At 57.4% G+C, this 14,221-nt stretch overlaps 1 protein-coding gene across 1 annotated transcript in view; it reads left to right on the plus strand.

The window, feature by feature from the left end:
* Positions 294-14,221, plus strand: part of KAT2B (lysine acetyltransferase 2B) — a 99,593-nt gene continuing 85,665 nt past the window's right edge. The window contains 2 exon segments of the mRNA XM_018053238.1: positions 294-494; positions 496-555. Coding sequence (XP_017908727.1) covers positions 309-494; positions 496-555 — 246 coding nt within the window. The 5' untranslated portion in view covers positions 294-308.

Genomic DNA, 14,221 nt, shown 5'->3' on the forward strand with positions numbered 1-14,221 from the left:
CCCGGGAGGAGGCCCGGGGGGCGGGGCGGAGCGCGCGGCCGGGGGAGGAGCGCCCGGGCGGGCTGGGAGGCCCGCGGGGAGGAGGCCCGGCGCGCGGCGGGCAGCGCCGGCCCCTCCCTCCGCGAGCAGCTGCGGCCTCGGCGCGCGGCGGGCGGCGGGCGGCGGGCGGCGGCGGGCGGCGGCGGGCGGCGGGCGGCGAGCGGCGGGCGGCGGGTGGGGGGTCCCGCGCTCCGGCGCCCAGAGCCAGGCGGAGACCCTGGCGGCGGCCGCGGCCCCGACTCGCGGCGCCTGCTGCGCTCCGGGCCGGCATGTCGGAGGCGGGCGGGCCCGCGCCCGGGGCGCCCCCGCTGCCCCCCGCGCCCCCGCAGGGCCCCCCGGGCGCGACGGCCGGGGGCGCGGGCTCCTGCGGGCCGGCCGCGGCGGGGGCGGCGGCGGGCGCGGCCGAGGGCCCGGGCGGCGGCTGCTCGGCCCGGATCGCCGTGAAGAAGGCGCAGGCTGCGCTCCGCCCCGCGGGCCAAGAAGCTGGAGAAACTCGGGGTGTACTCCGCCTGCAAGGTAGGCGCGCCGCCCGGCCCCCGCCCGCCCCCGGGCCGAAGAGCCGCCCCGGGCCGAGCCCCGTCGCGGGGCGCCGACCCGAGAGGACCCCTTCCCCCGCCCAGGCGTTGCTCCGCGCCCGCGCTGCCCTGGGGCGCTGCTGCTCTGTAGGAGCTCGCCGCAGGCGCCTTCCGGGAGCGGAGCGGGTCCCAGGGAGCCCCTCTCGGGGGCCTGCGCGCCCCCCCTCGGTCCTCGTCCCCTCTGGGCGGAGCTGGGTGGAAGTGGGGGCGCGACCCCGGACTCGGGGCGCGCGGGGCGGGGGGAGCGGCCGCGGGGGCCCGGGGCGCTGCGCGTGCGGGCGGCCGGGCGCGCCGTGCTTTGCTTTGCAGCCGGGACGCTGCCCCGGCTCTCGGCTGTAAACAGCACTCCCGGCTCTTCTGCCCGTCCGGACGCGGCGCCGCTTGGGGGCCGCTGTCAGCTCGGCCTGGACCGGGTGACGGCGGGGCGGGGACGGGCGTCCCGGCCCTGCGCCCCCCGCAGAGGGGGCCAGGCCGGGCGCTCGGGGTCAGTAACCCCGCGCGCGCGTCCCCCGGCCCGGGGGCTTCAGCGTCCGCAGGGGATTCTCGGCTCCTGGGCGCGCTCCCCTCCGCGCCGCTCACGCCTGTGGACCCTGCCCGGTTCCGTACAGGCTTGTCGGCTGGGGTAGCATGCACTCACACTTGAGTGCGAAGGGGCATCTCCCGGGCGCCGCTTCCATTCTCCCTCGGTGTCCGAAGGGCTGGGACGAGGCTGAGAGGCTGCTCTCTGGTGGTGCGATGCTGGGCGGCTCACAGGCCCCATCCCGCGGGCAAACCCCAGTGCCACCCGGGACGGTGTCGGATTACTGAAACTGGGCGACAGCGGTGCCCCGAGGCTGGTGTTTCTGAAGGAGCAAAAGTGACCGAGGAGAGTGTTTCTTAGAAGGGCCCCGGGGGTGCCTGGCAGGCGCCGTAGATGAGTGAGAAGGAGGCGGGGGAGCCGCGGGCGCAAGGCAGGTCTGCGCCGGGCCGGGAACGGGCCCAGGTACCCGGCGGCCGCGTGTTCGGAACCAGAGGGGCTCGGCCCGGCGGCGCTTGTCCGCTCCGTGTTTCTAGTGTGGTCTTTTAATCGGGTTCCTTCTCACCCTGCTGCTCCCCTAACTTGCCTGAAGTTTTGGTTCTGTCTAAAACCCTTGAGCATCTGTGCCCTGCATTCATATTTTTAATCCTTTCAAATGTCCGTGAGTGAAATTAGCACCTTTTCTAAAGTTTATAACTTGACTGTTTTACGTGCACATTAACAACCAAACCTATTGGAACGGAAAGTCTTGTCATCGAAGGTCTCTCTTCTTGCTCCTGGGAGGCTGAGTCTCCATATCTAGTTGCTCGTTCGTTCATGCAGTGTTAGAGGGATTCCCATCAGGGTGCCAGGCGTCGTGCTAGCTGGGACAGTGACACCCAGAATGTGTCCTTCTGGGGCTACTGGCCGGACCTGTGCGCCGCCTTTCGTGCAAGTGGTGGGTGAGCCAGTTACAGTGAATCTCAGAAAACTTGCCTTTTTAGAATGCTGTTGGCACTCAGAGCAGGACCTTCACGGACTGAAAAGCACGGGTTGGGTAGGAATAGCTTCCTGGAGGAAGTGTCAGTGGGTGCTAAGGACTCTTAGCGGTGCAGGGTGGGGTGAGCTGCAGCCTCTAGTAGTGAAGAAACTGAAAGCAGTTCTGACAGCCTGGAGCTGGGCCAGCAGGGCCTAGAGGGTTGGTGGGGAGGTGTATGTGTGGCCAAGAGGGAGGACAGGGATCTTAATATTATCTCAGGTTTTTTGTTTGTTTTTTAACTGTTCTTGAGTGTGAGGAGGTGCAGGAGACCAGCATCTGTGTTCCTTTCTGAGCTTGCCTGTACCTTTTATATAAGAAAACCCCAAAGGACAGATTCCCCTACCTTCTGTCACTGATCGGCCACTTGGCAAAAGTGACATCTCTCTGGAAAGAGGAGTACTTTCCTGGGGTGGGGGTGGGTGGGTGTTGGAGTTATTGAAAGAAAATAGGCCTCAGACCTGATAAAAGTCTGGCCTTTAAACTTCACAAACAAGCAGAAAAAGAAGGGAGCTAGTTCCTAGCCAGGGAGGGGCACCACACCCCGGAGAGAAAAAAAAAGAAACAGACTTGTTTTGTAGGATCCGGAGTAGAGCTCTTTGAACTGTGTCCTGGCCCAGGTCGCTCAGGTGACCCAGGCAGAGCGCTCGTTAGAAATGTAGGTCTGAGCACATTCTGTCCCTACTGACCCTTAATTTCTCTTTACCGCAGGACCCTGCATGGGCTGGCCGCTGCTGTCTCTCTGGCCCCTTTTGAGGGCCGTGCATGCAAGGTTCCCTTCTGCCTCAGGGCCTTTGCACATACTGTTCACCAGGACCGAAAGTTCCTCTTCCCTCACCGTCAAGCGAACTCCCAGCTCTTCCTGCAAACCTGATTCCTTGCATCACATTCACAACCCTATTCAGCCTTCCCATTCTAAATTTTCAGAGCCCCCCTCTGTACTCATGTCTTCTTCCTGGTGCTTTTGTCTTGACTTTTAATTGTGTGATTATTTGATAATATGTTTGTCACTCTGGATAGATCCTAAGTGATGTGGTTATTGACTGGCTGAGAACTAGAAAAAACCGAGATGATTCACTGCTAGAAGACCAGTAGTGAAATTGTAGCCTGACCACTCCTTGACAGCTGGGTGGAGGGAATTGGTGATTTTTCACCTAGGGCCTTTCCAGGGCTCTCACAGATGTGCATAGGACTAGATTTTTAATGTTATAGAAGGAGTAAGTTACAAGGAGCCCAAATCCATATCTGTTTGAATGAGAGTGGAATTTATGTACCGGAAAGCCAAAACCATTACCTGATTCTTCCTAGTGAAATAGGCCATTTCTCGAGGAGAGGAGGCTGGAGGGGGTGGTGGGCGAGAGCCCCGTGCGTTCACACTTCAGGCCCCGCTGCGTGACCTTGGATGTGGACTTTACCTCACTCTCCGTCTCCTTGCCTACAGCGCGGGGCTCGGAGCCGCCACCTCGCAGGGTGACACTGCAGACTTCAGATGGGCTTCTGTGTCTGAGCACCAGCAGGCGCGTGGTCCCTGGTGCATCCTCTGAGCGGTTCAGAGGAGGGTTCCCTGGAGGCGTGGGAGTCGAGAAGGGACGCGGGGCTTGGTCTCGGGTCTCAGCTCTGCTGCGTGTGTGGCCTTGGGCACCAGTCACGGAGTTTCCCTCTGAACCTGGCTTGCTTCATCTCTAAGACGGAGACCATGACTTCAGCCTTGAAGTTCAAAGACAGAAGGTCCCAGAATGTTCCTGGAACCTTAGACTGTTGTTGGGTCCGCACTGGCAAAATGAATTTGCCTGGTGCTGAGACAGAAATAGTTTCTGATGTAGAAAACAAACTTACAGTTACCAGGAGAGAAAGCCGTGGGGGGGATAAATTGGGAGATTGGGGTTGACGTGTGCGCACTGCTGTGTATCAGATAAGCAAGGAAATAGTCCTCAACAACCTGCGATTCCCTCCACGGGAAAAGACTCTAAGGGAGAGTGGGTGTATGTGTCTGTGTAGCTGATTCACGTTGGTGTACACCTGAAGCTAATGCAACACTGTAAATCCACAAAACTCCACTAAAAATTACTAGAAACAAGAAAAGAAGTTGCGTGGCACTGTGCTCAGGGTCCCAGTCAGGGGCCGCCAGGCAGTTACAGAGCACGCAGTTGGTGGGACTCCAGGCTGAGAGCCATGCTTGAGAGAGAGACGTGGGCCCAGGGCTAGAAAATTACTCATTTAAAAAATAATGGCTTATCGTCTAGAAGGGGCCCTGGGTGTGAACCACTGTGGGCACAGGCACAGGTGCCGCTGTGAGAGTGAAAGCTCCCTGTGTTGGGGGTGTTGGGGCTGCTGGCACTCGAGGGGGGACGAGAACCAGCCTTGAAGTTGGGGGGAGCGTGGGAAGCCTCTGTTTGCGTTTGTCCATCCTCCTGGGAGCAGATTGCTGTTCCAGCATCTGGAGCAGCGGCTCTTACCCAGGAGCTCTTGTGCCCCCCGCGGGATGTTTGGCAAAGTCTGGGGACATTTTCGGCAATTGTAATGGGGGGAGGCGGCCCTGCGGGCAGCTGGTGAACAGGCCCAGGGTGTTGGTGACATCCCATGGTGCGGGCCGCCCCTCTGCACCCGCCACGGAGGCCCGGCCCCCGAGACAACGGTGCAGAAGCCGAGAAACTGCCTCAGGAGAACGTTGATTTGCCCCCAGATACCATAACTTTGTAGCCGGGGAAAAAATGAATACTTTTCATGTTAATTTGAATAGCACTCAAAATCTGAAAAAAATCTCGTTTGTGAATCCTGGGCATATTTTTAAACAGCTTTATTTTGTATAATTTATAGACCATAAAACTCACCAACTGTGTGTAGTCAGATGCTTTTGCGTGAACGTGCCCAGCAGTGCTTACGTGACCGAAGTCCAGCGTTACCACTCTGCCATCCCTCCCACCCCCTGAAAGTCTGGTCACCACCCCCCCACCTCCCACTGAGGGCACCCTTTTAAAAGGTGATGTTTTATGTCAGGTGATTGTTGGTTTCCAAACAGAAACAAGTATCTTTTGGGAGACATTTTCAGATCAGCAGTATTGTTACAGCAAAGCACAGCACACCCAGGTGGGTAGATAAAACGTTTAAAACAAAAAACCCTACTCAGCCTCTAGCCACATTGCTCTAAAAGGGGGTGCTGCGGAACCAAGCACTGGGGCAGAATGTTTCACCTGGCAGGCACCACGCAGAAAGTGAGAAAGATGAGCAAGCTGAATTATTTCCTCCTAAACTCTCAGAGAAGATTGGAATGCCAGCCTGCAAAGCCTTCAGATTACAATTTGCTGTTTTATGTAACTGAGAAAAGTAGTTTATAGGGCAAAACAGCACAAAAATCTGCTGAGGACTGTTTTGTTTTAGGAAGCCTGTGCTTGCAAAAGCAGTGTTTTCTGAGGCCGTGCTGGTGGGTCTTGTGTGTGTTTGTGTTTACCATTCAGTAGGTCTAAATCTTACCCGTCCACACTGGCAGGATTTAATCCCGCGTCCATTTAATTCTGTAAATCCACGGGTCTGACCAGTTGTAGGGATCGTAGAAGGTGAAACATGGTCTCATTCCAGGTGCCGTGGAAGAGTCAGAACATCTTCTCAGCTGAGAGACCTGGATACTCAGCTCAGTGCCAGTAAAGCCTGGGTGTCGGGGGCTCAGCGGCTTCTGACCGAGTTGTCTGTTCCACCCTGAGAGGAAGGTTTGGGCAGAGTTGTCAGAGGTTTCTGGCTCTGGACAGTCTCCTAATTCGAACCCGACTCCATGCTTTGAAACTGCCGCAGTGCCTGTGTGGGACTGCAGGCCACCCGACCCCCTGGAGGGTCGCCTGCCCCCCAGCCCAGCGCCCCCAGGCAGGCCTCACCTGCCAGCCTTTCAGTCTCCCACGGGTGCAGCGGGAGGAGCGGAGGCAGGGGCCGCCCCGTCGGCTTACCCTGAAGACGAGATTGTGGGGCTTCTCCGAGCCTTCTCAGAACACAGGCATTCCACCGACGTCCGTTTTACTTTTTGGCAATTTCCGTCGCTGTCAGCAGCTCTGTCGCTAGCTAGCTTTGCTGCTTGTCATCTGATGCTTCCACCTGGGGAAACAGAAAGGCTGGGAGGCTGTCTCAGCCACCGGCGGGGCTGGGAGCGGAGGAGGGAGCCGCCCCCGCCCGCCTCCTCCGCGTCCCAGGCGGGCAGGGCGCCTTCCTGCAGATGGGCTACCGGGGGCCTGCGTTCGTGGCAGGCCCTCTCGCGCTCCTCCTATTTGATGTTTATTGTGCTCCTATTGAGAGGGATGTTCAAAGGCTTTCTCTGGTTCACTGAGACGTCCAGGCTGTAAAGCGAGCAGAGTAGCTGTTCTTTATGACTGGCCCGGGGCAGACAGATGCTTGCCCTAGATTGCTTTAAAGCTGACAATCGAGAGCGCCACCGCGCTGGCCCCGGAGAGTTCCCTGTGGAAGGGAGATGAAAGGGGTATCAACTCGGGCCGTCCCAGGTGCCAGGTGGGCTGGAGAGGTGAGGACTCGCGGGTCCTGGGAATTCAGGAGTCCCCGAATAGCTGCAGATAAGACTGCACACGCGGCAGAATTCCAGCACGACCCAGACGGAGCAGTCTCTCTGCACTTGCGCTGCGTGGCCGGCGCGGTGCTCGGGTCTTCCGCGTGTGTGAGGGTCTGGGGGTGCGCTTCCGCGTATTTGCACGTCCGTGCTGCTGTCACGCAGAAATCGCTGTGGAGCGTTCCCAGCCCCCCCGAGGCCTCGTGTGCGCCCTTCTCGCTGCTGGTGCCCTTTTCTGTGATGCTCCTTGCCGGGGACTAGCTTTGCCTCCCTTGGAGGTCACATCCGTGGAGTCACAGCACGGCGTGGCCTCCTTGCCTCTGGCCCTGGCCCTCCACGTGGCAGCCTAGGCTGCCTTTGTGTTCTCAGCTGTAGCCCTAGTTCACAAAAGCCCATGTTTTTAAGCTAGAAAGCAAGTTAAAATTGGTTAACCATTTACAGAATGGAAGCCATTGGATGTGGACAGCTTACTAGGATGAATTTTAATTGGGCTTGTGAAACATTTATTTTTTTGTGGCTGCACTGCTCTGCGTGGCTTATGGGCTCTCAGTTCCCTGACCAGGGATTGAACCCAGGCTGCCCGCAGTGAAACCACAGCTTCCTAACCCCTGGACTGCTGGGGAAGTCCCCTGATTAGGCTTCTGAAAGAAAAGATCGGAATTTGATCTTCAGATGCACTGGAAGAACCCACGAGGGTAGGAATGTGGCGGGAAATCTGGGAGGTGTGCCGGCTGCGCTGATGGAGAGAGGGGCTGGGTGAGAGGAGGACCCTGAGGCAGGTGGCCTCCTCCTCCCTGCAGCCCTGGGGAGCCCTTGCTGGTGACTGTCACGCCAAGTCCTGCCGTCACCCCCCTTGGCTCTGGAAGGTGACCGAGCCGGCCACACAGAGCTGTGCATATTGCGTGCAGTGGCTGGGTTCCTAGAAGGCTGGCTGGAGTCTGGTCCAGAAGGCTCCAGTGGACGCCGACACCTCCCTGTTACTGGCCCAGGGGGTGGACACGCAGCACAGAGATGGTTCCTCCTGGTTCACACCCACCCGATCTCCAGAACTGTCTGCTGAGGCTGCTAAGGGCCCCGTCCTCCCCAGGAGCAGCAGTGAGGCGGCTCGATTACTGTACAGCCTCTGGTTTTCCCAAACAACTCATCCTTGGAAACCCGTGTTAAATATTGAAGATGAACTTACTATTTAGTGGAATCACATGGACCGTAAAGTAACCTTTTCTGTAGTTGATAGGGTTAACACCCTGGGATTTTCATCTTTTTGTCTTTCGTGTGCGCATATATAACACGGGGGTGTTATCCCCGTGCCATTTATATATTCACTCAACATTTGTTTCCATGGGCAACTTGGGAAGATTGCCGCTCAGGTAGGCTTTCCTTTTTAAAACTTCTTATTGGAGTGCAGTTGAGGAACAGCGTTGTGTTAGCTTCACGTGTCCAGCAGAGTGAATCTGTTACACAGACAAGCACCCTGTATCGATTCTCGCCGGCTCAGGTCACCACTGCGCGCTGGGGAGCGTTCCCTGCGCTGCGCGGCATGTCCTTGAGTGAAGGTGAGAGTCGCTTAGTCGTGTTCCACTCTTTGGGACCCCATGGACTATACACTCCCTGGAATTCTCCAGGCCGGAGTACTGGAGTGGGCAGCCTTTCCCTCCTCCAGGGGATCTTCCTGACCCAGGGATGGAACCCAGGTCTCCCGCACGGCAGGCGATGCTCCGCCAGCTGCGCCGTGGGGAGGCCCGCAGTGTGGCCTCGCCAGCCATCCCTGTGACGCGAGGCAGTGTGCTTACGTCCACTCCAGCCTCCCAGTCTGTTCCTCCCCGCACGGTAGGCTTTCTTTAATCTGTTCTTCTGTTTGTACCCAGAGGCCCAGACACAGGACTTATTATGTTTTTAATCAGAAGTCAAATGCATTTATTTTGGAAAGAAAAGTGTGAATGATGTTTCTAACGATTCCCTTGGAGTGATGCACCACCTCATCTTAGGAGGGGGTTTCCTGTAGTCTCTTCAGTGACCTCAGAGCAAGGTGTGAGGGGTGTTTCCATGGAGACCACATCGTGGAGCCCGCCCCCACCCGCGCTGGGCCTGGGCAGCCTCCTGGGGGAGGCCTCTGTGACCGCGGGAGAGTCCAGGAGCGCAGGGTGACCCCTAACATCCTAGTGACTGCTGGCCGCTGCTCGTCTGCGTCGGCTCTAACAAGCGGGTGTTCAAGCCGGCTGGCAGGAGGCCAGGGAGGCCAAGGTCAACGCACTTGGAAACAGCGACCTGAGTCCTGGCAGCCAGGCCCCGCGCGTCCCTGCAGGACCACCTGCCCCGCCACCTCCCGGGGACATGTCCACCAGCGCTGGCAGGACACGGGCTGGGGGGCTCCCCAGCGTTCTGCTTTCATGCTGTGAGTCTGCGGGTCAGTGAGGGTCCCGCCTCCTCTACAAGCCTCGGATCTCAGGGCTGTCGAGCGGAGAGAGGGGTCCTGCCAGCATCCCCGTTCAGCCGGCAAGCCCTCCTGGAACGTGCCGGGCGCTGGCGTAGACACTGGGGCCCAGCGACAGAGGGGCGCCCGCTCTGGGAGAGCTTGCTTTCTGGTAGCAGAAGCAGACAGTAAACAAGAAAACAGCAGAGAGTGCTCAGTGCCGCGCGCAGTGAAAATGGAAAACACGGCTGTGGACGAGGCTCCCTGGGCGGCTCGGCCCGACGTGTGCCCGGAAAGCCCTCTCCGAAGAGGGGACCGTCCTGGACCCGAATGACGGCAGGGAGCCAGCTCTGCATGGGGCCCCGGGACCCGGGGAGAGGCTGCCGCAGAGACTCCAACCCAGGGGGCTTGGCGAGGTCACAGGCAGCCAGGACTGCTGGGCTGGGGGGCGGGGCCCCATTGCACCGTCCTCACAGGGTGAAATGATCCGATCTACTTCCGAGCAGTTTCAGCAAATGCGTAGCCAGACCCAGAACGTTTTTGTCGCCTTGGAAAGTGCCCCCAGATGCAACCGCGGGTCGTTTGTGTCCCAAGGCTTTGCTATCCCTGCATCTCTTGCAAATGACCCCACGTGGTGCACACTGTTCTTTTTCCACTCCGCTTCGGATTTTGGGGGTTCGTTCATGTTGCTGCATGCATCAGTAGTTTATTTCTTTTTATTGTTGAGAAATACTCCACCGTATGGATGTGCCATGGTCCATCTGTCTACCTGTTTGCAGTATCTCCAGAGAAGACCTGCTTGTTGTAAGCATCCTCTTCGGCTGCTCTCAGAAGGATAGAGTGTGTGAGAGAAAGAGCAGAAAAGAGGCCATTTGAAGTTATTACAGTCTGGGTCTAAGCGGATGGTGGCTTGGATGAAGGCAGAGGACAGTTGAGGAGACAGCTTGAGGCTGGATCATGAGTTTAGAAGCAACAGGATTTGAGTTATTGGGGGGCGTGCTGGCGTGTGAACAAAGGACAGGTGAATGTGTGTGATGTGTAGGTTGTTGGCCTGAGCAGCTGAGAGGAGGGGATCCATTTATCAAGATGGTGAGACCTCGGGAGAAACATTGAGATGGGTGAGAGTTGAGAACTCTCTTACGGACGTGTTACGGTGTGATTCTGAGTTAAGGTGATGTTAAAGTGATATGATTCATTTAGCAGTTGTGTGTAGTATCTGGAGCGTTCTAAATAGTTAGCAAATGGTAGCTACTATTCCTGGAGAAGGCAATGGCAACCCACTCCAGTCCTCTTGCTTGGAAAATCCCATGGACGGAGGAGCCTGGTTGGCTGCAGTCCATGGGGTTGTGAGGAGTTGAACATGACTGAGTGACTTCACTTTCACTTTTCACTTTCGTGCATTGGGGAAGGGAATGGCAACCCACTCCAGTGTTCTTGCCTGGAGAATCCCAGGGATGGTGGAGCCTGGTGGGCTGCCGTCTGTGGGGTCGCACAGAGTCGGACACAACTGAAGTGACTTGCAGCAGCAGCAGCTACTATTCCAGTTATAGGCAGCGCTAATTAAACCTAAGTGTCCGCGAAGATGAATGGATAGAGAGGTGTGGTGTGTTTACACATTGGGCTGTTCAGTTCAGTCGCTCAGTCGTGTCTGACTCTTTGCGACCCCATGAATCGCAGCACGCCAGGCCTCCCTGTCCATCACCAACTCCTGGAGTTCACTCAGACTCACCTCCATCGAGTCAGTGATGCCATCCAGCCATCTCATCCTCTGTCGTCCCCTTCTCCTCCTGCCCCCAATTTCTCCCAGCATGAGTCTTTTCCAATGAGTCAACTCTTTGCATGAGGTGGCCAAAGTATTGGAGTTTCAGCTTCAACATCAGTCTTTCCAAAGAACACCCAGGACTGATCTCCTTTAGAATGGACTGGTTGGATCTCCTTGCAGTCCAAGGGACTCTCAAGAGTCTTCTTCAATACCACAGTTCAAAAGCGTCAGTTCTTCGGCGCTCAGCTTTCTTCACAGTCCAACTCTCACATCCATACATGACCACAGGAAAAACCATAGCCTTGACTAGATGGACCTTTGTTGGCAAAGTAATGTCTCTGCTTTTGAATATGCTATCTAGGTTGGTCATAACTTTCCTTCCAAGGAGTAAGCGTCTTTTAATTTCATGGCTGCAGTCACCATCTGCAGTGACTTTGGAGCCCCCTAAAAATAAAGTCTGACACTGTTTCCACTGTTTCCCCATCTATTTCCCATGAAGTGATGGGACCAGATGCCATGATCTTCGTTTTCTGAATGTTGAGCTTTAAGCCAACTTTTTCGCTCTCCTCTTTCACTTTCATCAAGAGGCTTTTTAGTTCCTCTGCACTTTCTGCCATTGGGCTGTTACTTAGCCCTAGAATGGATGAAATAATGTCGCTCGCTGCAGCACGGGTGGATCTAGGGATTATCCTACTAAGTGAAGTAAGACGAGTACCATATGGTGTCACTTACATGTGTTCGCTAAAATAGCACAAGTGAACTTACAAAATGGAAACAGACTCACAGAAAACAAGCTCATGGTCCCCAGAGTGGGGGTGGGTGCCTTAGGAGTCTGGGTTTAATGTATACACACTGCTGTGTACAAAACAGGTGACCAGCAAGGCCCCGCTGTGGAGCACAGGGGACTGGATTCAGTGTCTTGTGACGGCCTGTTATGGAAGGGAATACATATGCGCACACACAGTATAACTGAATTACTTTGCTGTACACATGAAACGACGGAGAAGGCGATGGCAACCCACTCCAGCGTTCTTGCCTGGAGAATCCCGGGGACGGAGGAGCCTGGTGCGCTGCCGTCTATGGGGTCTCTCAGGGTCGGACACGACTGAGCGACTTACAGCAGCAGCAGCACACCTGGAAAGAACACAGTATTGTAAGTCAGCTACACTTGAAAAAAAACCAGCGCCAAGTGGTGATTCTTGACCTTAATACAGTGACTTGCCCAGCTGGAGGCAAAGGAAGAGTGAGTAGACAGAAATAGTGGCAAATAGGGTCCCCTGGGCAAAGAGGAGAGCAGCTGATGGAAGGTCTTGAGTTTCAGGTAGAAAACTTCACACTGAATCCGCGTGCTAACAGGGAGTCTTTGCACCAGGAAGGAGGACACACAGGATATTTTAGAGCCAGGAGATCGAGGTCGAGGTCGAGGATTTGGCGTGCTCGCTCCTTGGCCAGCCGGGTGAACTCAGCGAGCGCGGACTCTGAGCGCGGACTCGCGGGTCCTGCGGGCCTTGGGGTGGGGAGATAGGACGATGCAGGCGACAGTCGCCTTGGGAGCGGCAGACAGAAGTGCTAGATTTTGCTGGTGGCGTTTTTGAGCGGAGCCCTGTTCCGTGCGGGGCGGGGCGGGCGTGTGCTCAGGTTGCGGAGGGGCCGTTCCTTCCAGCCGCTGGTGGGGGGCTGCGGGGCCTGGTGGAGAGAGGAGTGAGCCGGGAGAGGCTTCGAAAGGAGAGCCAGGTGGCCTGGCGTGGCGCCTCGCAGGCAGGTGGTCGCCCTGGGAGCTGGGGACATGGATGTAGGGAAGGGCGGTGGGCAGGCTCCCGGGGCTGAGGGCGGCCTGAGAACCCGGCCGCGGAGCCGGGTGGGGAGCGGGGTGGGGGCCCGGCCTGCGGCCGGTGGGGCTGCGAGGCTGACCCCACGGGCGCCCCGGCGCCGTCCGTGCCGCTCGTCTGGTCGGTTCGGTGCCGAGACAGCAGGCGGGACCGAGGGGGCCCATCGCCCGCAGCCCGAGGGGCCCCTGCCCGCGCTGGAGGCCGCGCCGGCCGCCTCGGGGGTCTCCGGCGAAGCCCACGGTGGGGACGCGCAGGACGAGGCCCCGGGAACGTCCGCGGCTCTGCGCTCCGTGGCCGCAGCCTCCGGAGCCCCTCCGGGAGACGCCGCCGGCTTTGGGCCTGGAGGGCTGACTCGGCCTCCAGGGGGGTGCGGCCCCTCCTGGGCCGGCCGCGGCCCTGGAGTTGCTCTGACAGTGTCTGGGGGTCACGGGGGTCCTGGGCCTTGGATTCGCCCGGATCTGATGAGTCGCCGTGAAGACTCAGGTCTTGACTTGACTCCGCCCGGATGCAGGGACGTCTTCCAGGCCAGGGGCCCCGTCCCAGAGCTTCCCCGCTGGTCGGATCCTGGCGCGTCTGGGAGGGTCCGCAAGGGCGCCGCGTGCCTCCTGACTGTCCCCGGGGTCATTTCTCAGGGCTGAGTTCTCTTCTCCCCTGTACCTCTGACCGCTCTCAGTCCTTTCTTCCCTGGTTCCACGTGGCTTCCAGACCAGAACGGCACCCTTCCTCCAGGTCTCCAGAGAGCCTGTGTTTCCGAGTGCCTCACTGGTTGTCTGTTCTCTCCTTCCAATTCTGTTTCCACTTTTTTTCTTTTTTTGGCTGTACCCTGCTCTACGTGGGGTCTTAGTTCCCAAACCGGGGCTCAGACCCTCGCCCTGCAGGGGAAGCGCGGAGTCTTAACCGGGGACCCCCAGTTTTCACCTTCAGTCCCGGGCAAATTCCATCTCCTGAGGGAAGACTGCCTCCCCACTCCCACTTCCTTTTACCTGGGCTCAAAGCCGCCAAATCTTAAAGATCCCGGTTTCCAGTCACAGCTTTATGCTGTCTGCGGGCCGTCCACGGGCAGTTGTGTAAGCCAGAGGGATTGTCACCGAGTGAGGAAAGAAAAAAGTTCACGTCCCAGAAAGGATGGCTTAGCTGCTTAAATTCACAGCGTGTGTGGAAAGCTCCTGTTAATCAGGGAGAAGAGAGGTTTTAACAGCTGCATCCCTGAGGCCACCTTCACATTTTGCTGCTCAAAGTGTGGTCCTCACCTCACTTCTTAGAAATGAGATTCTGGGGCCTCACCCTCGCCCTCCTGATTCTGAATCTGCATTTTAACAAGATTGCTGAGGTAATTCGGGGGCAGATTAAAGTTTGAGAAACATGGCTGCAAATCCCACTGAGTATCATGCAAACTGCTTCCAAAGCGGTTCACTTCCAGAGACAACATTTATTGGAATCACAGCTCATACAGCAGACTCCAGGTGTTGCTGCTGTTTTAAAATAGGAGGAAAGACTTTTTTTTTTTCCCAAAGAAATACATGATTAAAAA

Source organism: Capra hircus, chromosome 1 (assembly GCF_001704415.2).
Source record: "Capra hircus breed San Clemente chromosome 1, ASM170441v1, whole genome shotgun sequence".
In the NCBI taxonomy this organism is placed as follows: Eukaryota; Metazoa; Chordata; class Mammalia; order Artiodactyla; family Bovidae; genus Capra; species Capra hircus.